This window comes from Mauremys mutica, chromosome 16, assembly GCF_020497125.1.
Source record: "Mauremys mutica isolate MM-2020 ecotype Southern chromosome 16, ASM2049712v1, whole genome shotgun sequence".
In the NCBI taxonomy this organism is placed as follows: Eukaryota; Metazoa; Chordata; order Testudines; family Geoemydidae; genus Mauremys; species Mauremys mutica.
The window spans coordinates 33,655,526-33,676,371 of NC_059087.1; the positions used below are offsets into that span (position 1 = coordinate 33,655,526).

At 54.9% G+C, this 20,846-nt stretch overlaps 1 protein-coding gene and 1 long non-coding RNA gene across 4 annotated transcripts; one reads left to right on the top strand and one right to left on the bottom strand.

Annotated features, from left to right (window-relative positions):
* Positions 1-980: 980 nt before the first annotated feature.
* LOC123351165 lies at positions 981-11,322 on the top strand. Its single transcript, XR_006573941.1, has 6 exons — positions 981-1,028; positions 4,215-4,282; positions 6,632-6,714; positions 7,649-7,803; positions 9,401-9,730; positions 11,172-11,322. It is a non-coding gene; the product is annotated as an uncharacterized LOC123351165 (long non-coding RNA).
* A 2,610-nt stretch (positions 11,323-13,932) lies between these two features.
* Positions 13,933-19,462, bottom strand: LOC123351164 (chromo domain-containing protein cec-1-like). Of its 3 annotated transcripts, none has more exons than XM_044990377.1 (4): positions 18,643-19,462; positions 18,347-18,399; positions 16,630-17,102; positions 13,933-14,385 (listed from the first exon to the last, which is right to left on the bottom strand). In XM_044990377.1, the coding sequence occupies exons 1-4, from the start codon at positions 18,739-18,741 to the stop codon at positions 13,943-13,945; spliced, it is 1,068 nt and encodes a 355-aa protein (XP_044846312.1). In that variant the 5' UTR covers positions 18,742-19,462; the 3' UTR covers positions 13,933-13,942. The 3 variants fall into 3 exon arrangements, with proteins under 3 accessions (XP_044846312.1, XP_044846314.1, XP_044846315.1); XM_044990379.1 differs by having other exon boundaries at positions 13,933-14,349; positions 18,643-19,461; XM_044990380.1 differs by lacking the exon at positions 18,643-19,462 and adding an exon at positions 18,481-18,634.
* Between the last annotated feature and the right edge of the window lie 1,384 nt (positions 19,463-20,846).

The following is a 20,846-nucleotide window of genomic DNA, read 5'->3' on the forward strand; positions in this document are numbered from 1 at the left end:
TTACACAACAACCTTTCTACAATATTGGCTGCGAATATAGAACAGTGGTCGCAACAGTGATCTATACAGTTACAGATTATGTCAGTAATGTCACAGGAGGTGACACGGTTCTGAGGGCTGGAGAAAAATGCCTTCTAGTGAGCTATTGAAAGAGCTCAACCTGTTTAGCTTCTCAAAAGAAGATTGAAAGGTGACTTCATTGAAGTGTTGAAGTGCCTTAATGGAGAGAAAAGATTGGGTATTAAAGGGCTCTTGAATCGAGCAGAGAAAGGCCTAAGAAGACCCAATGGCTGGAAGGTGAAAAGAGACAAATTCATATTACAACTAAGGCACAAATATTCAACAGCGAGGATGATTCACCACAGGAACAAGTTACCAAGGAAAGTGGTGGATTCTCCATCTCCTGATGTCATTTCATGAAGACTAGATGCCTTTATGGAATGTGTTTGCCCCAAAAGTAGCTCTTGTGTCCTACAGGAGGCCTGCGATACGCAGGGGGTCAGATTAGATGCTCTAATGGTCTCTTGCCATAAAGTCGACTAATTTCTGAAAATCTGAGGGTAGCATTGGGAGCAGCGTCTGATGTTTCCCTGCCTAGCCGGCTTGCTGCCTAGAACGAACGCTCCTTGAGTGGGGTGATCCACAGGGAGTAGCTCAAACCTGCAAAGTGCCTGGCCAGGGGCAGGACGTTAACCCAGCAAGGGAGGGGTGTGGCAGTGACATCACAAAGGCCTTTTGCAGGACCTCAGCCTATTGGTCCAAGGTGGTAGGGAGGTGGTGACCTCACAGAGAGATGCTGACATCAGCCAGGCAGGACAGGGGCGAGGGGCCAGGGAAACCTCAGAGACCCCTGTGGCTTTACTGGAGCAAGTCTCCTTCTCCAGGTCTCCTTCTCCTTCTCCAGGTCTCTCTCTGAGGACTGAGAGAGTATTCGGGTTCATGGACGTGAGCGCCAGGAGGAACCTCTTTCGAGTTTTCTCCTTCCCTTTTAGTGATTTTACTAGAAAACAGCCGTCCCTGTTTAGAAGGTAAGAGCCTCCTGGAGGTTTGAAACCTGTTCAGTCTGATCCATCTGGTGAGAGTTGAATTCTAGGCATGGAAAACACGAGCTTAAAGAGGCAGAATTTTATTGCGCACCTGGGATTTTGTCCCTTAGAATCACTGGGGACATTAGGGTTTGTCCTTTTTGTTTCACATTTTCCTCCATCCCTTCCTCCCTCCTTTCTCTTCTTCTCTTGCTTATTTTGTTCTTTCTCCTGTTCCCCTCCCAACACCAGGAGGGAGGGGGGGGGTGTTGCGGGGGAGGGCTCTGCAGCTCCCACTGTAGGAGGTCCACCCAAAAATGTGAGGCTGAAATAGTGCTCAGGCAGTCAGGACCGGATTAGCCTTTTGTGGGTCCCGGCACCAAACATATTTGTAGGCCCCTATGTAGTCACTGTGGGCTCCGAGTGTGGGCCTGGTGGGGCAGTGCCATTGGTGCCATAGGATACCCGGTACTGAACCTCAGAGACATTTTTCATTTTGATCACACACCCCTACATGACTGTACGCCTTGCCATACACAGCTCCCTCAGCCCCCGGGTTTTCTTATTGAGCTGTACACCCATGTGGGTTTACCAGTGTCCACAGTGAGCAGAACTTTCATAGTGATCAAGGAAACTCCCCACAGATTTATCTCCTTCCTCATTCAGACCTTCTCTAGCCATGTCTCCAGTACCCCCCATGTCACCAGTCACGGCAGGTGGTCCTAGTCTCAGCTCAGAGTTCTAAAGCCAGCAGATACCTGATCAGTTCTGACAGATCCCCCCCCCCAGCCCCCATCCTGCCATGTGAACCAGCCACCTGCAAACACCATCTCCCCAAAGTCAGGACTGAGCCCTTGGGAATCTGAAGCCACCAGCCTCTCTCCCTCTGCTCCCATCTACATGCTGGTCTGCTACCTGGTCACCACCACCTCTCCCCATACTTGTTTCCTTTCCACTTTGGAAATGCTCCCACCCAGCTGGAAGCTCCCTCTGCCAGCCTGACCTGCTCCCTCCTTCCCTGCTCCCCTTGACATTCCTGTCCTACTGGTGCCCTCTGTTCCTTGAGGTGAACTCCAGTGTCTTTAGCTGCTCTAGCTTAATGGCCCCAGTAGTCACAGAGCCACCTGCAGCTTCTCTGGCTACAGCCATGGGGCCAGTTCCCAGAGGCCAGCCTTAGCCAGCTGCAGCTACTAGCCGCAGGAGGGGTGGCAATGCCAGGGCTGAGCGTGCTTGAACCTTGCAACGGCAGCACTAGGGGCTCTAAATCCTCAGCCCTGGCCCTAGGCAGCTGCAGACTCTGGAGTTAGGCACTTCCCTCCTCTAGGCCATGGCTTTAAATACCTGCGATTCCCATCACCTGCAGCAGAGGCCACCAATTCCCACGCCCCCCTCAGCCAGCACCTAGTCGTGCAGAAAGTGCAGCCTGAGTGATTTTGGAGGCTGGGGTGCCAGGAGGTTCCCATCCCTGAGCAGCAGCTCTGCAACAAGCTCACGTGCGTCCCAGTTGGGACATTAGCTGTTACTGACAAGGCTTGTCTGTGTTCTTTTTTTTATCTCATTGTTAGGTGTGAGAAGTATGAACTGTTGAATAGGTTCCATTAGTTGGTTAATAAGATGTCTACGAAGTAAATCACTGGCTTTAAAATAAGATCCAATCTGGAGCATATGAACTATTGACCCCTGGACTCCATCTCTGAGAGGGGACTTGTTTACCATCAGGGGACAGGCTCAAACCAGTCCAAACCGGTTTTTCCCGCCAAAACCAGCCCTCAGCGTTCCATCTCCTCAGCCCTTTTCCCGCCACAGAAGTGATATAAGGACGTGCTCAGCGCCTGCGCGGGGCCGTCCCCCCCCCAGCGACGGCCCCTCCACGGTCGGGTCTTCCCAGTGCTCCCGAGCCGGAGAGCGACGAACCCCCTGGGTCCCGCCGTGAGACTGAGGAACAGGAGGCCTGTCACCCCCATTCCTGCCGTCCTGCATCCCTGGTGTCCAGCCTCCCACGGAGCCCCCGGGGAGTGAGAGACCCCGGGGGGGGGCACTGGGGCTGGGCAGGAAAGTGACTCTGCCCCGGGGAACCCGGGAGAAGCCTCAGAGCTGCCTCAGCCCCAGTGGAGCTGCAGCAGGAGCTGCCCCCGGCATCGCTGGGATTTGGGGGGCAGAGACTGGGGCCTGGCGGGGGGGGGGATCCCCTGTGGTGTGGGGGGAGATGGGGGGTGTCAGGCAGGGAGGGGAGAAGCTGGAGTTGGAGGGGGGGGAAGGTCAGTGGGACGCGGGGGGGAGGGGGGGTTGAACTGTCTCTGTGCAGCCAGGAAATTCCCAAGTGGGGGGAGAAGTGGTGGGCGGGGGTAGGGGGGAGGGGGGTTAATTGGATCCTGTCCCTGTTTGTGCCACTTGGCTCTCGCCCCCAATACAAATTCTCTCTAGTTCTGCCCCTTTTCTCGCTCAGTGTCTCACACGGGGCTATAAAATCTGGGGCGATTTCCCCCCTTTCCCCTCCAATGATCAGCTCTCCCGTCTCCCCCGATTTCCCCCGTTCTCCCCATGAGTCTCAAACGTCAGTTTAAAATCTTCTCTCGTGAGGGGCATTTTCCACCCGTGTTATCTGCAGCGATTTGTCCTTGTGTAGGTGGGAAATTGTTGCCCTGCGTCATTCCCCAGCACATGGCTGCCCCTGGAGTGGGGGTGGGATGGCTCAGTGGCTTAATGCTCAAATAAATTTGTTAGTCTCTAAGGTTCCACAAGTACTCCTGTTCTTTTTGTGGATACAGACTAACACGGCTGCTGCTCTGAAACTATGTAACTGTACTCTCTATGCCAGGATCTAAATCATGAATGAAGATATTGAACAGAACTGGACCCAGAGCTGAGCATGGTGGGACCCCACTCCTTATGCCCTTCCGGCCTGACTGTGAACCACTGATAACTACTCTCTGGGAACAGTTTCCCAACCAGTTATGCACCCACCTTAGAGTAGTTCCATCTAGGTTGTATTTCCCTAGTTTGTTAAGGAGAAGGTCATGTGAGACTGCATTGAAAGCCTTCCTAAAGTCTAGATAAACCATATCTGCCGCTTCCCCCCATCCGCAAGGTTTGTTACCCAGTCAAAGAAAGCTATCGGGGGCTGGTTTGACACAACTTGTCCTTGATAAATCCAAGCTGGCTATTGCTTCTCTCCCTATTATCTTCTAGATGTTTTCAGATGGATTCCTGAATTGTTTGCTGCATTATCTTCCCTGGTGCAGAAGTTAAGCTGACTGGTCTGTAACTGCCTGGCTTGTCCTTATTTCCTTTTTCATATATGGGAACTACATTTGCCCTTTTCCAGTCTGCTGGAATCTCTCCCATCTTCCATGACTTTTCAACTATAATAACCAAAGTAAAACTAGCCCATTGGGTCTGTGAGCAGGTAAATCGCCTCCCTCGCCCAGCAGCTCCCCCAGGGCAATGACCCAATGCCTCCCCCCACCACAGGGACAGAAGCTGAAAGTCCATCTGATGGCAGGTCAGGGGCTAGCGTGGAATGTGCTGGGATCTCGGCCTGGGCCCTAGTGGGGTAGGTGACCCCGTCACCCGTAACCACACCCAGCAAGGCCTGCACCGATTTTCTCCCTGTCTGTGAGTCCCAGCAGAGAGACCAGGGACTCATTGGTCCATGGAGAATGAGCTTTCCCCCAGCTGGGGGCTGCAAACCAGTGATCAAGGGCAGCGGGTGAGGGGAGCTTGCACTAGCGCTCCTGCAGGGTCCATGGTGTGGGGTGAACAGAGAAATCCAGTGTCCAGGGCTCTCAGGCCACGTGTCCATTCCACTGCAGGAGGGGATCTGGGAGCAGCCCGAGGGGACTGGGGCAGGAGTCGGGAAAGCAGCCGTCTGGGAGAAGGAGGGAATTCAGCTGTGCTGGGGAAGCTGGGCTGAGCAGAGATGCTGCTGCAGATGCTGCTAGTTCCCTGAGTACGACGCTGCAGCACTTTAACTACATGGTTAATATAGAGGTTGCAGCTCAGCTGAGTAGTGTGCTGCACTCATTTTAATGGTGTTAGTGGCTTTGCCAGGGTATAAAACCAGGGCCGCCCAGAGGATTCCGGGGGCCTGGGGTCTTCGGCGGCAGGGGCCCCCACTTCGGCGGTAATTTGGTGGCGGGGGGCCCTTCCGTTTCATGACCCGCCACCGAAGTGCCCCGGAGACCCGTGGCGGGGACCCCCTGATGCCGAATTACCGCCGAAGACCGGGCTGCACGTCGGCGGCGGGTCCCGCTTCGGCAGTAATTCGCCAGCAGAGGGTCCTTCCACCCCAGAGCGGAAGGATTCCCCGCCGCCGAAGACCGGGAGCAGAAGAAGCTCCAAGGGCCCGGCCCCGCAAGAGTTTTCCGGGGCTCCCGGAGCGAGTGAAGGACCCTGCTCCAGGGGCCCCGAAAAACTCTCGTAGGGGCCCCTGCGGGGCCCGGGGCCTGGGGCAAATTGCCCCTCTTGCCCCCCCCTCTCGGCGGCCCTGTATAAAACTGAGGTGCAGCTTCACCCTGGTCACACCCCTCTATCCCTGCTCCACCCCCTCCCCCTCCAGCCTGTCCATGCTCCCCCCTCCCCGAGCACTCCTTGTGCCTACAGCTGCTGGGGGGAGGCACAAGTGGCACCTGTGTGGGAGGAATTTCCCAGGGTGGGGGAGGGCTTTACCCCTTCCCTACAGCCCCTTTGGCCCACCCTGGGCCGCATGGGAGGCAGAGCACAGTGGTGGGCTGGGGCCAGATTTCAAGAATGTCTCTTGATGTCAGATCCAAATATGGGATCCTGCCTTTACATGCGTAGGGGCTGGACACCTGCAGTGCCCAAGGACTCCACATGCAGCTGTGGCTGCAGTTGGAACAAGTTCCCTGCAGTCCTGTAGTTCAAAGGGAGAAACTGAGGTACCCAAAATTAGGCCATTGTTGTAAATTGAGGCCTTTCCGCCTTGCCCGTTAACAACAGTCGGTGGGCTAAGGCTCATTGGAAGTCACTGTTTAGACTTGATCACGGCTGACGTAGTCCTGGTCATAAGCAGAAGCCTGGCAGTGAAAGGTCCTGATTCCATCCCCAGCCTCCAGAGGCAGATGGTCCCCCAGGGATGGAACAACCCTGGGGAATATTTTACACTCACAGTCTTTCCCACGGGCTGGGTAATTCCACAGTCTCATTCACAGGGCTGAGAACCTCAGGGTTAAGTTGCACAAAGTGAAACTAACTGAAATGTGCCCCCTGCGCTGCACGCTGTGCTGTGCTGCCCTGGGGAGATGTGGCTTTAAGCTGCTGTCCCAGCCCCTTCCCACTCTCAAGAAGGACTGGGCCAAAAGAGATCTGATGAGGTTCAACAAGCGTAAGGATTTTTATCTCTCTAGGCCGATCTGATCAGAAGATCTCGGGGAGCCTTACAGTTTATCTCCCGCTGAGTCCCCCTTTTAAGGCCATCTATCAGAGCTGACTTTAATGAACTCCACACACACAAAGCTATAAAATAAAACAACAACACTTTATTTGCTAAGGGGAGAGGAAGGAATGGAAAGGGGAATGGATTAATGATTCTGGAGATTCGGAATAACACACAGGCACTTATAATACAAGATGTTCTATCTTTACAGACATCAGCGATAAAGGGGTGCAGGATCCAGAAAAGAGAAGCCAGTAGTGAACACTGACCGTGGACAACAGATGAAACAGACAGGTACGTATCCCTATCTTAACTCCCACCCTAACCCGCTTTGCGTCGTCCTGAGTGCACGATTGATCTAACTAATCGGACCAGGTCAGTGTATGCAAGTTTGCTTTCCCAAAACAACAAACAAACAACCCCAACTTAATTAGTAAGTAGCTATTGCAGGCCCATAGCCAGTGGCAAGATTGTACCGCACCAGGAGAGAGAGCAGCCACCTGCACCTCTGACAGCTCAAAAGCTCAAGAGCCAGTGCCCCTGGCCCCTCCCCTCATTGGTCTCTGTAGGGAGCTGTTGCTGGGCAAGGTCAGATTCCTGCTCTTCCCACTTTCCCGCCTTTTCTAGGTACTGAGGAACAAGAACCTGACCCCCAATGGAGGTCGCCTTGTCCTTTTACCAAAACAAAATGGCCTTTTGATTTACAGAACTTATTTTAACTTTTATACAGAATAATTCGGCAAACATGTATACTGAAATTAACATTTCCCCCTCTTGTCGGTGTTACACCTGTTTTAAAAAGATGTAACTGCCGACACCTGTGGCTTTGCCAAATTATGACCCACCCGATGAATAAATTGTCACATGGCGAAAAATTTGCATTGAACCCAAATACAACCATAGTATTACAGAGGGGGTAGTGCTGATTAAAACATTCCTTATCGCAGACTGGGGATGTGTAATAACTGTTTGATTTGCTTCTTCCCTAATTACCACGGGACCAGTTAAACTAGGAATAGGAGAAGGAAGAACCAAAACAAATTGGTATACTCTTATTCCATACGGACCTACCATAGACCATTTACCAGAGTCTGCCGTTGTAACATTCATTTTAAACCTCCCTATACAAGTCTAACTATTTACGGGAAAATTTAACCTTGATCTTACTGCAGTAGAAAGTTTTACAATGAAAAGACTCTTCCTGCTTTACATCCATTTCCCTGCATAGACGAACTATCGCAAGAAGGTGTGGATACAACAGTACATTGAGAGCCGAGAAGGAAGGACTGTGCTGGAGTACTAATTCTGAACATGGCACTAGGTCTTTCATGAACCCAAGGAGCTGATATATTTCCAGAAACCCACCCCATGGTACATGCTCAGGTACTTCCAATTTAATGCAACCGCAAATCTGAGAACTGTTGGGCACCCTAAGTTTGGTACAATTCCCAAAAGAGGTTTTACTATATCCCACTTACATGCCATTTCTGTTTTTTCTCTGCATCCCACAGGTGCAGCCTGATAGTTAAGGCACATTTCTGAAATTACTGCTTGAAATATACCTGCCTTGTTCGATCTTTCTTTGACCCACTTGAGCACACAGCACGGTTCTTCCTTGATCATTAAAACAGAAATGGGGTCATTTTGTTCCAAAGGATCCAGGGTGGCCATGGGATCCTCTGTGGCATAATGACTCCCTGTTATACAGAACAGATGGTCACCTTCAACCAAATCAATTAACCAAACCTTAACAAATACAGTGCAACCTATATACATAGAGAATAGGATGATGGCGGTCATGTCGATCTAGGAATGGAAGAGAAAATATGATTGGCACAGTTAAATGGGTTGATTTCCTTTCCATTCCTTTACCTGGCTGCTATGGAATCACTTTAATTTGATCCCCTTCTTTGCTGGTATTTGAACCTGATATACAGAGGCACTTGCTCCGTTTGTTATGATAACTGGACCCACCCAACGAGGACTAAGGACATGGCCTTTTTCTATATAATACCTAAACATTACCTTTGTACCAACCACCCATCCTACATCATTAATGTGGCCTAACCAAGCACTAATGACTTGGTTATTAGCTTTTAGTTGAGGAGCTACTCGATGTTGAAGACTGCTGATGGTGTCTAGCAACTGTGACATGTATAAGTCTATTTGCACCCTGGGAAGGTACTCATCCGGTGGAACTCCTCCCACCCACTAAAGTTCAGGGGTGTGCATAATTCTCCCAGTTAGCATCTCGTGCGGTGAAAACCCTCACACAGTTCTAGTAGATCGCATGGCCGCTAGGATATATGGGAGTTTGCTATCCCAATCCCTTCCTTGCACATCTATTACTTTTCTAAGAGCAGTTTTCATGGCTCTATTAGCCTCTCGACGATAACAGACTTTGCGGGTGAGCAGCTATGTGCAACCGCTGTTTGATGTTTAAGGCCGCACACAGCGCTTTTGTGACTTCACCCACAAAGTGTGGTCCTCTGTCTGAATCTATTTCTGATGGGATACCAAATCGAGAAAAGGTTTGTTCCAGTATTTCCTCCTTTATGTTAGGCAACCACGCCACTTAGACACCCGTTCCAAAGTTTTGGACGCAGCATAGTGTCCCTGGCCATGAGCTACAGTTATTAGTTCTTTTTGTGGAGTTATTGGCATAACCAGTACAGGTAATTCACAGTTTGGTGATGTTGCTATAATCAATCCGTTTTTGTCCTTACATATCCTTGATGTTTCCCTGCTGTTAAAAGGGCTTGGAGATCATTATCCTGTTTTTGCAGGGTCAAGATGCCATGGCCTGCTGACACATCTGGAGACGGCATCTTAACTACAGCAGCTGAAATTGGGTCTTATCCCATGTATATGCTGATCCTAACCTAGCAGCTTGTTTTGCTAGCTGATTGGCCTGATTGTCAAGCGTGGCCAGAACCGACCCCCTTCGTATGGGCTTTTACTTTGAACTCTTTTCTTCCAGATGGGAAGGGCTTGAACCACCCAACTAGAAGCAGAACACAGACAGATGTTTTCCTCAGGTGCTACCCCAGACGATACTGCCAGGACCGCAATTCATTGTGCAGCTTGTGCTGACGGCGGCCTCACCGTACCCTGCACCACTTGCTGTGTCCCCTCCTGGATTGCAGCAAACCCTGCAACAGGATGCCCTTCGTGGTGACAAGCACTCCCATCAACTGCCCAGAGTGTTAACCCTTTTCCTTGTACTTCTTCCCAGGATGTTGCTAAGAAGAATGGAGATAGTAAGTCTAAATCAGGATCTGGCAACGGACATTCGTGCTCATCTCCTGCGGTAATCGGAGCATAGGGAAGGATTCTCGTATGGGGGGGGATCTTCTCAGTACGAATATCCCGATTGACCAGACTTAGAGTCCATCCCGCCAGCCGGGGAGAGGATACCCTTCCCTCATTAATTCTTCCAGAGATGACATATTTTACTGGAGTATGGCATGTCCTCACCACAATGAGAGCTGTGCCACTTAAATATTCCCAATGTGTTAGGGACCATACCAGGGCGAATACCTCACGTTCGCAAGCTGAAAACCTCGCCTCCACCTCACTGAGAGTTTTGGAACCATAGGCCATCGGTCTCACCTGGCCAATTTGTTTTTGCAGCAAAACAGCTCCAGTGCTTGCTGGAGTAGTTGCCAGGTGCAAGTAAAATGGCAGGCCTTGTTTAGGAGAGGCTCGCGCTGGTGCAGCCGCTAGAGCCTTTCTAAGATCATTAAAAAGGCACCTTTCACAATTGGCAAGTCAAATCCTAGTGAGGAAAAGACAAAGAAGCGTAAACTCTGGCAAGTCAAATGAAAAGTATAGGGCAGAGGCCAAAAATGAACGTGAAGAGCAACTAGCCAAGGCACAACAACTAACAGCAAAGGGTTGTTAAGTACATGGGATCAGGGCCGGCTCCAGGCACCAGCCTACCAAGCACATGCTTGGGGCGGCACCTTGGGAGGGGGCGGCACTCGGGGTTTGTTTTTATTTTTTTTTGTTTGGCCAGGCGGCGCTGGGGGGAGGCGGGTCTTAGGAGGTGTGGTGCCGTGTTGGGGGGGGCTGGGACTTGGGCGGTGCTCGGCTGGGGTGGGGACTTGGGCGACGTGCCGCTCGGGGGGCGGGGATGTGGGTGGGGCGCCGCTCAGGGTGGGGACTGGGTGGGGCGCCGCTTGGGGGGCGGGGCTTGGGTGACGCTCGGGGGCGGGGCCTTGGGCGGCATGACGCTCGGGGGCGGGGACGTGGGCGGGGCAATGCTCGGGGTGGGGACTGGGCGGGGCAATGCTCGGGGGGCGGGGCTTGGGTGACGCTAGGGGGCGGGGCCTTGGGCAGCATGATGCTCGAGGGGCGGGGACTTGGGCGGGGCAATGCTCAGGGTGGGGACTGGGCGGGGTGCCGCTCAGGGGGCGGGGCTTGGGTGACGCTAGGGGGCGGGGTCTTGGGCAGCATGATGCTCGAGGGGCGGGGACTTGGGCGGGGCAATGCTCAGGGTGGGGACTGTGCGGGGCGCCGCTCGGGGGGCGGGGCTTGGGTGATGCTCGGGGGCGGGGCCTTGGGCGGTGTGACGCTCGGAGGGGGGGCGGCGCTCCTTGTTTTTGCTTGCGGAGGGGGTACATGGGATGCAGGAAGTCTGCCAAACGGTCAGCAAAGCCACTAGGCAATCGGTGCTAAAGGAGCACTCCAGGAAGACCAGGCCACTGCGGCGAAGCTAAAAAAGTTCCTTGCTTCTGTCTTCACTGCAGAGGATGCGGAGGAAATCCAGACACGCCAGCCCTTCTTTTTAGGTGACAGATGCTAGAATCAAAGAATTATAGACCCATCAGGTTAGAAGGCACTGCAAGGTCCAGGGAGGGTGTTTGGGTGAAGAAGGGGGTTTGGGGTGTAGGCTCTGGGAGGGAGTTTGGGTTCTGGGTGCAGGGTCTGGGCTGGGACAGGGGGTTGGGGTTTGGGTGCAGAAGGGGGTACAAGCTCTAGGAGGGAGTTTGGGTTCTGGGTGCAGGGTCTGGGCTGGGACAGGCGGTTGGGGTGCAGGAGGGGGTTTGGGTGCTAGGTGCAGGGTCTGGGCTGGGACAGGGGGTTGGGGTTTGGGAGCAGAAAAGGGTACAAACGAGGGAGTTTGGGTGCTGGGTGCAGGGTCTGGGCTGGGACAGGGGGTTGGGGGTTGGGTGCAGAAGGGGGCACAAGCTCTAGGAGGGGGTTTGGGTGCTAGGTGCAGGGTCTGGGCTGGGACAGGGGGTTGGGGTGCAGGAGGGGGCTTGGGGGCTGGGTGCAGAGTCTGGGATGGGACAGGGGTTTGGGGTGCAGGAGGGGGTTTGGGGGGCTGGGTGTGAGAGGGGGTTTGAGTGTTGGGTGCAGGCTCTGGGCTGGGACAGGGCGTTGGGGTGCAGGAGGGGGTGCAGGGTGTGGGTCTGGGCCAGGGATGAGGAGTTTGGGGTGCAGCAGGAAGGCTGCCCTGGGGCTGGGGTGGGGGGCCAGAGGGGAGGATTCCCCCCAGGGACAAGACACTCACCCAGGCCCCACCAGGCTGCTGCTCAGGAGGTCCAACCGGGATAAGCCCCTCCCCTCAGATTCGACTTGGAGTCACCTGGTGGGGGCGGGGAGGCTGCCATGCGCCTCCTACTTCCACAGGCGCAGCAGCCGCCTCAGCCTGCCCCCAGCGCCGCTCCCCTGTAGCCTGCAGTGGCAGCGGCCAGTGAGGGAGCACAGTGTGGAGATGCAGGGGGCAGGCAGAGACGCTTGGGGGAGGCACGTGGGGGTGGCAGGCAGGGCCGGGGGAGGCACGTGGGGGTGGCAGGCAGGGCCGGGGGATGCTCTGGGGGTGGCACGTGGGAGTGGCAGGTCGGGCTGGGGGAGAAACCCTGCCCTGAACATTGGTGGAGCCGGGCCCCTCGAGGCCCTGAATTTGCTGGAGCCCGGGCACCACAGGCCCATATAACTCGCCGCCTCTGGCAAGGTTCATCTAGTCTAACCCCTGCCAAGATGCAGGACTTTGTGTGTCTAACCCACCCAGCTTCTCTCTTCTGGCTGGGGTCCCTTGACTGCAGCAGCTCCCCCGATCTCCTCGCTCTCCTCTTTCCCTTACTTCCTTCACTTCTCTGCCCACTGGTTTGCTGCATCTCTGAGTCCTCTCTATATGCCCTGGCCCAGCAGCTAGTTGCCCAGGCTACACTCCCATTGCCATCCGTGGGGGCAGCCTGGGCTGTGAGGGCTGCAGGTTTTGGTCCCTGGTCAATGCAGGTGCTATGGCTGCTGCACAGCTACGTGGTGACTCCTGCAGCCCATCACCAAACTGCGGGGCCATATTCTGCAGGGTGGCCTCCCTGGCTGAGATTCTGGGAGCAGAGAACCCCTGGGTCAGAGAAGGAAAATGGCCCACACAGAACACACTGTCAATGGCTCCCACAGACGTCCCCGTGACACCCGACTGTGCAGCCCAGAAGTTCTCCTGCTCCTTCATTGTCACCGCGGGCAAGAGTCTGGCAATGGGAATGGATTATGCATCTGGGCAAGGAGGAATTGGCCATGGAGGTGGAGGAGGACTTGGCTTTGCCCTCCTTATCCTCCTCCTCATCCAAGTCGTCCTCTTCTGCTTTCTTCTCCATGACCACGTGCTCCATTCCCATGGCCAGGTCCTCCCCCTCCTCCACTTCCTCCTCTCTGGCCAGATCCTCCCTCTCCTCTGTGGCCAGGTTCTCCTCCTCCTTTTCCTCCTCGTCCTCTTCTCTGGTCAGGTCCTCTTCCTCCTGCTCCTTCTCCGTGGCCAGGTTCTCCTCCTTCTCATCTTCCTCTCTGGCCAGGTCCTCTTGCTCCTACTCTTCCATTGCCAGGTCCACCTCCTTCTCTTCTTCTTCCCCCTGCATCGGCAGATCCTCATCCTCCTCCATTCCTGGGTCCTCCTAGTCTATAGTCAGGTCCTCTACCTCTTCTTCCGCCTCTTCTTCTTCCCCCTGCATGGCCACATCCTCGTCCTCCTCCATTGCCAGGTCCTCTCCCTTCTCCTCCTCCTGACCCAGATCCTCCTTGTCCTCCTCTGTGGCCTGGTCCTTCTCCATGGCCAGGTCTTCCTCTTTCTCCTCTGGAGCCAGGTCCTCCTCCTCTTCCTCCTGCTCCATGGCCAGGTGCTCCACTCCTGTGGCCAGGTCCTCTTCCTCTTCCTCCACAGGCAGGTGCTCCTCTTCCTGCTCCATGGCCAGGTCCTTCTCTTCTTCCTTTTGCTCCATGATCAGGTGTTCCTTTCTTCCTCTTCCTTTACCTTCTTCTTCCTCCTCCTTCTCAGTGATCAAGTCCTCTTCCTCTTCTGTGCAGAGGTCCTCCTCCTCCTCTTCTGCTGACAAGTTCTCTTCCTCCTCCTCTCCTCTGCTGCAGACACATTCTCCTCCTCCCCCTTTCCTCTGCTGCAGACACATTCTCCTCCTCCTCCTTTCCTCTGCTGCAGACACGTTCTCTTCCTCCTCCTCCTCCTCTTCTTCCTCTTCTGCAAACAAGTTCTCCTCCTCCTTTTCCTCTTCTGTAGTCAGATTCTCCTCTTCCTTCTCTTCAGACACATCCCCCCCTCCTCCTCCTCTTCTTCCTTTTCTGCAGACACATTCTCCTCTTCCTCTTCCTCCTCCTCCTCTTCTTCCTTTTCTGCAAACAGGTTCTCATCCTCCTCCTTGTTCTCTTCTATAGATATTTCCTCCTCCCCCTTCTCCTCTGTGTCCAGGTCTTCCTCCTCCTCAGTGGTAATGTTCTCCTCCTCTTTCATCACTAGCTCCTCCACCTCCTCCTCTTTTTCACTAATCAGGACTTGCTCTTCCTGCTTCTCCTCCTCCTCTGTCTTTAGATCTTCCTCCTCTTCCTCTCTTTCTGTGTCAGGGTCTTCATCCTCCTCTGTCTTTTCCTCAGGGGCAAAGTCCTTCTCTGACTGGTCTGTGGGGGTCTCTGCATCAGAGAGACAAGGGCAGAGGGTGACTCTTGCTGGGGAGGGGGGAAGAGAAGGACAGGGGTGAGAAGGGATGGGGAGAGCAGATTTAATGTTTCTCCCTCCCATGTAAGCATCGAAAGGCAGAGAGATCCCCACAGTGTCCCTCTCACACACCCCTCAGCCCCAGGACCCATTGCAGAGAGATCCCCACACTGCCCCGTCCACAGACCCCTCAGCCCCAATGACCCATGGCAGAGAGATCCCCACACTGCCCATCCCACAGACCCATCAGCCCTATGCCCCCATGGCAGAGAGATCCCCACACTGCCCATCCCACAGACCCCTCAGCCCCATGCCCCCATGGCAGAGAGATCCCCACACTGCCCATCCCACAGACCCCTCAGCCCCAGTGCCCAATGGCAGAGAGATCCCCACACTGCCCATCCCACAGACCCATCAGCCCTATGCCCCCATGGCAGAGAGATCCTCACACTGTCCCTACCACAGACCCCTGAGTCCCAGAGCCCGATGGCAGAGAGATCCCCACACTGCCCATCACAGACCCCCCCACTACAGGGACCCATGGCAGAGAGATCCCCACACTGCCACTCCAACAGACTCCTGAGCACCAGGGCCCCATGGCAGAGAGATCCCCACACTGCCCCTCCCACAGACCCCTCAGCCCCTGGAACCCATGGCAGAGAGATTCCCACACTGCCCCTCCCACAGACCCCTCAGTCCCAGAGCCCCATGGCAGAGAGATCCACACACTGCCCCTCCCACAGACCACTCAGCCCCAGTGCCCCAGGGAAGAGAGATCCCCACAGTGCCCCTCCCACAGACCCCTCAGCCCCAAGGCCCGATGGCAGAGAGATCCCCACACTGCCCCTCCCACAGACCCTAGCCCCAGGGCCCCATGGCAGAGAGATCCCCACACTGCCCCTCACAGACCCCCCACTACAGGGACCCATGGCAGAGAGATCCCCACACTGCCCCTCCCACAGACCCCTCAGCCCCAGGGCCCCATGGCAGAGAGATCCCCACACTGCCCCTCCCACAGACCCCTCAGCCCCAGAGTCCCATGGCAGAGAGATCCCCACACTGACCCTCCCAGATACCCTCAGCCCTATGGCCCCATGGCAGAGAGATCCCCACACTGCCCCTCCCACAGACCCCTCAGCCCCAGGGCCCCATGGCAGAGAAATCCCCACACTGACCCTCCCACAGACCCATCAGCCCTATGCCCCCATGGCAGAGCGATCCCCACACTGACCCTCCCAGATACCCCTCAGCCCCAGTGCCCCATGGCAGAGAGATCCCCACAGTGCCCCTCCCACAGACCCCTCAGCCCCAGTGCCCCATGGCAGAGAGATCCCCACACTGCCCCTCCCACAGACCCTAGCCCCAGGGCCCCATGGCAGAGAGATCCCCACACTGCCCCTCACAGACCCCCCACTCCAGGGACCCATGGCAGAGATATCCCCACACTGCCCCTCCCACAGACCCCTGAGTCCCAGAGCCCGATGGCAGAGAGATCCCCTCACTCCCCATCCCACAGACTCCTCAGTCCCAGAGCCCCATGGCATAGAGATTCCCACACTGACCCTCCCAGATACCCTCAGCCCTATGCTCCCATGGCAGAGAGATCCCCACACTGCCCCTTCCACAGACCCCTGAGTCCCAGAGCCCGATGGCAGAGAGATCCCCTCACTGCCCATCCCACAGACCCCTCAGTCCCAGGGCCCCATGGCAGAGAGATCCCCACACTGCCCCTCAGCCCCAGGGCCCCATGGCAGAGAGTTCCCCACACTGCCCCTCCCACAGACCCCTCAGCCCCAGAGCCCCATGGCAGAGAGTTCCCCACACTGCCCCTCCCACAGACCCTCAGCCCTATGGCCCCATGGCAGAGAGATCCCCACACTGCCCCTCCCACAGACCCCTCAGTCCCAGGGCCCCATGGCAGAGAGATCCCCACACTGCCCCTCAGTCCCAGAGCCCCATGGCAGAGAGTTCCCCACACTGCCCCTCCCATAGACCCTCAGCCCTGTGGCCCCATGGCAGAGTGGGCCCTTCACTGTCCCATCCTCCCTGGGAGTTGCTCCAAATCATCAGGGACCCACTTCCCAGAAGCTCCCCCCATGCCCCATTGCAGGGGGTGGCTCTGCAACTCCCGCTGATGTCATTGAGCTCACGTGGCTCTGGCCAGACCCCTGGGCTGGGATCCCCACAATGACTGGGACAGAGCGACTGGGTGTTAATGGCCCTTGCTCCTCCCCATGCCCAGGGGGTCTCCTCACCTGCAGTGGAGGACCACTCAGCCTCCGTGTTGCAGAGAACCTCCAGAGAGTAGCTGCTCTCCTCTCCGGCAACAGTTAAGCAGCTGAGGCAGCGATCCCCCAGCTCCTGCCCTGGGAATGCTTCCTGCTGGCCCACGCAGCTGGGATGAGGGCAGGCCTTCCAGCAGAAGCAAACCCAGAGCTGCGTTGCCTGGCTCCTGCCATGGGCTGAGTCCTGCCTGCCCAGATTGAACTTAGGCCACCTCCATCTCGGCCTGGATGTTGTCTCTCTCTGCTCAGCACCAGCCCTGGGGGCTGGTTTCCTCCCAGTGAGCAAGGCCGAGCAGGACCATCTCCTGGGGTGGCCGGGGCCTGCTTCACATGCCATGCGGATGGAGGGGCAGCTCTCTGTCTGGGGACGCTGGCAGCTGCTCCCCTCTGGCTCCGGGGCCACCTTCCTCCTGAGATACCTTCTCAGCACGTCCATCCTGGAACTGAGCAGGGAGCAGCCGTGAGTCTGGGGCAACAAAGCCTCTCAGCAATGGGCCTGTCTTGCCTCAGGGGGGATGGAACCTGGGTCCTTAGAATCATAGAATCTCAGGGTTGGAAGGGACCTCAGGAGGTATCTAGTCCAACCCCCTGCTCAAAGCAGGACCAACCCCAACTTAATCATCCCGGCCAGGGCTTTGTCAAGCCGGGCCCTAAAAACCTCTGAGGATGGAGATTCCACCTAGGGAACCCATTCCAGTGCTTCACCATCCTCCTAGTGAAATAGTGTTTCCTAACATCCAACCTAGACCTCCCCCACTGCAACTTGAGACCATTGCTCCTTGTTCTGTCATCTGCCACCACTGAGAACAGCTGAGCTCCATCCTCTTTGGAACCCCCCTTCAGGTAATTGAAAGCTGCTATCAAATCCCCCCTCACTTTTCTCTTCTGCAGACTAAACGATCCCAGTTCCCTCAGCCTCTCCTCATAAGTCATGTGCTCCAGCCCCCTAATCATTTTTGTTGCCCTCCGCTGGACTCTTTCCAATTTCTCCACATCCTTCTTGTAGTGTGGGGCCCAAAACTGAACACAGTACTCCACATGAGGCCTCACCAATGTCGAATAGAGGGGAATGATCACGTCCCTTGATCTGCTGGCAATGCGTCTACTTATACAGCCCAAAATGCCATTAGCCTTCTTGGCAACAAGAGCACACTGCTGACTCATATCTAGTTTCTTGTCCACTGTAATCCCCAGGTCCTTTTTTGCAGAACTGCTGCTTAGCCAGGCGGTTCCCAGCCTGTAACGGTGCATGGGATTCTTCCGTCCGAAGTGCAGGACTCTCTTGGCCCCTGCTGACTCCACCCCAGGGGGCCCCTCCTAGTGCCTGAGTCACAAGGGCTGCTGTGCCCTGGGGAAGTGTTTGGTGCCCAATAACAGACTAGGATTGTCATCCAGGCACAAGGGTACAAATCTATCACAATCTCCCAGTAACAACACAACAAGTGAGGGAGCTTATTGGGCAGAGGGAAGAAAGGCCTGGGGTTAAGGAAAGAACAGGAGCAACTAGACTAGTAACCCATCAACAATCACAGCATTGACAAGGGGCCCGCCCCGCCCCAACCAGCTCCCTCCCAGCCCCTGCGCAGCAGAATGGGAGTTGAGTATCAGTTCTCTAGGGGCTGATGCTGCCCTGTGCTCCTTGGCCGGCTTGAAATTCACAAGGAAAACAAGCAAAAGGGATTCTTACCGGGTCTTCGGTCTGAGTGTCAATGGGCACCTCCCAGGCTGTGACGCGTCTCCCTCAGCTCCACTCCACCAACAGCCAACAACCGAATGGAAACCAACCCCTTTGTCTCCGAGCGCTGGCTTCTGATTGGCTCCCTCTGCTCCACTCCCCCAACAGCCAACAACCAAATATAAACTGACCCCTTTGTCTCCGAGCGCTGGCTTCTGATTGGCTCCCTCTGCTCCACTCCACCAACAGCCAATAACCAAATGTAAACTGACCCCTTTGTCTCCGAGCGCTAACTTCTGCTTGGCTCCCTCTGCTCCACTCCACCAACAGCCAACAACCAAATATAAACTGACCCCTTTGTCTCCGAGCGCTGACTTCTGATTGGCTCTGGTGGTAGCTCCCCGCATGTTCCGTCTCCGCCCGGCATTCCAGGCATGCTGGGAAGCGGTATCCTGAGCCCTGCAGCCATTGCAGTGGCGGCTTAACGCACAGGGGGCCCATGCCCAGGGGCCTCGGGCAACTCGGGGGGCCCTGGGAAAATCTCACCATGCTCGGGCAGCATGATTTCGTTGGTGATTGTCTTGCCTGGCATCAACAACGCTTCTGCTCTCACTCGTTTTCCATCTCACCACTGGGCTGGACTCTTTCCCCTCTTCCCCTCCCTCTCCACCCCCACATTTCTTTCCCCTTGGTGCCAAACACAACACAAGAGGGAAAAACAAAAGTTATCATCACAATCTGCCGTGATGGCTAGGCTCTCCTTCTCGCATCACCCACACCCCAGGGCTTACCCTGAACCCCCTTTGCATGATGTTGTCACAGCTACAATTGGAAAGCACCCCACTGCTCCTGCACCCAGCATAGTCACGCTGCACAAGAGACTCTTGTCCCTTCCACTGGTATTAACCCCACAGAGCCCCAGGTCCAGCTAGGATGCACCTTATTTTTCTTTAGTACTGGGGTTCTCGTCCTCTCCTTCCTATCTCTCTTGGACTCCATCTGTGGGAGTGGACAGGGAAGTGTTACAGACACACAGACCCTCCCCCAGCTCTCTCTGCACCCTGGGCTCACACCTGGTTGTCTCCCCAATCCTTGGCGCTGTCCAGCATGCCTCCCCCCGCAGAAGTCATAGAATCATAGAATATCATGGTTGGAAGGGACCTCAGGAGGTATCTAGCCCAACCCCCTGCTCAAATCAGGACCAATTCCCAACTAAAGCATCCCAGCCAGGGCTTTGTCAAGCCTGACCTTAAAAACCTCTAAGGAAGGAGATTCCACCACCTCCCTAGGGAACCCATTCCAGTGCTTCACCACTCTGTGAGTGAAAAAGTTTTTTCCTGATATCCAACCTAAACCTCCCACACTGCAACTTGAGACCATTACTCCTTGTTCTGTCATTGGGTACCACTGAGAACAGTCTAGATCCATCCTCTCTGGAACCCCCTTTCAGGTAGTTGAAAGCAGCTATCAAATCCCCTGCTCATTCATCTCTTCTGCAGACTAAACAATCCCAGTTTCCTCAGCCTCTCCTCATAAGTCATGTGCTCCAGCCCCCTAATCATTTTTGTTGCTCTCCGCTGGACTCTTTCCAATTTTTTCACATCCTTCTTGTACTGTGGGGCCCAAAACTGGACACAGTACTCCAGATGAGGCCTCACCAATGTCAAATAGAGGGGAATGATCACATCCCTCGATCTGCTGGCTATGCCCCTATTTATACAGCCCAAAGTGCCATTAGCCTTCTTGGCAACAAGGCCACACTGTCGACTCATATCCAACTTCTCGTCCACTGTAACTCCTAGGTCCTTTTCTGCAGAACTGCTTCCTAGCCATTCGGTCTCTAGTCTGTAACAGTGAATGGGATTCTTCCGTCCTAAGTGCAGGACTCTGCACTTCTCCTTGTTGAACCTCATCAGGTTTCTTTATCTAGGTCCCTCTGTATCCTATCCCTACCCTCCACTGTATCTACCACTCCTCCAAGTTTAGTGTCATCAGCAAACTTGCTGAGAGTGCAGTCCATGCCATCCTCCAGATCGTTAATGAAGATATTGAACAAAACCGGCCCCAGCACCGACTCTTGGGGCACTCCACTTGAAACGGGCTGCCAACTAGACATGGAGCCGTTGATCACTACCTGTTGAGCCTGACGATCTAGCCAGATTTCTATCCACCTTATAGTCCAATCATCCAGCCCACAGTTCTTTAACTTGCTGGCAAGAATACTGTGGGAGACCATATCAAAAGTTTTGCTAGAGTCAAGGAATAACACATCCACTGCTTTCCCCTCACCCACAGACCCAGTTATCTCCTCATAGAAGGCAATTAGGTTAGTCAGGCATGACTTGCCCTTGGTGAATCCATGCTGGCTGTTCCTGATCACTTTCCTCGCCTCTAAGTGCTTCAGAATTGATTCCTTGAGGACCTGCTCCATGATTTTTCCAGGGACTGAGGTGAGACTGACTGGCCTGTAGTTCCCTGGATCCTCCTCCTTCCCTTTTTTAAAGATGGGCAC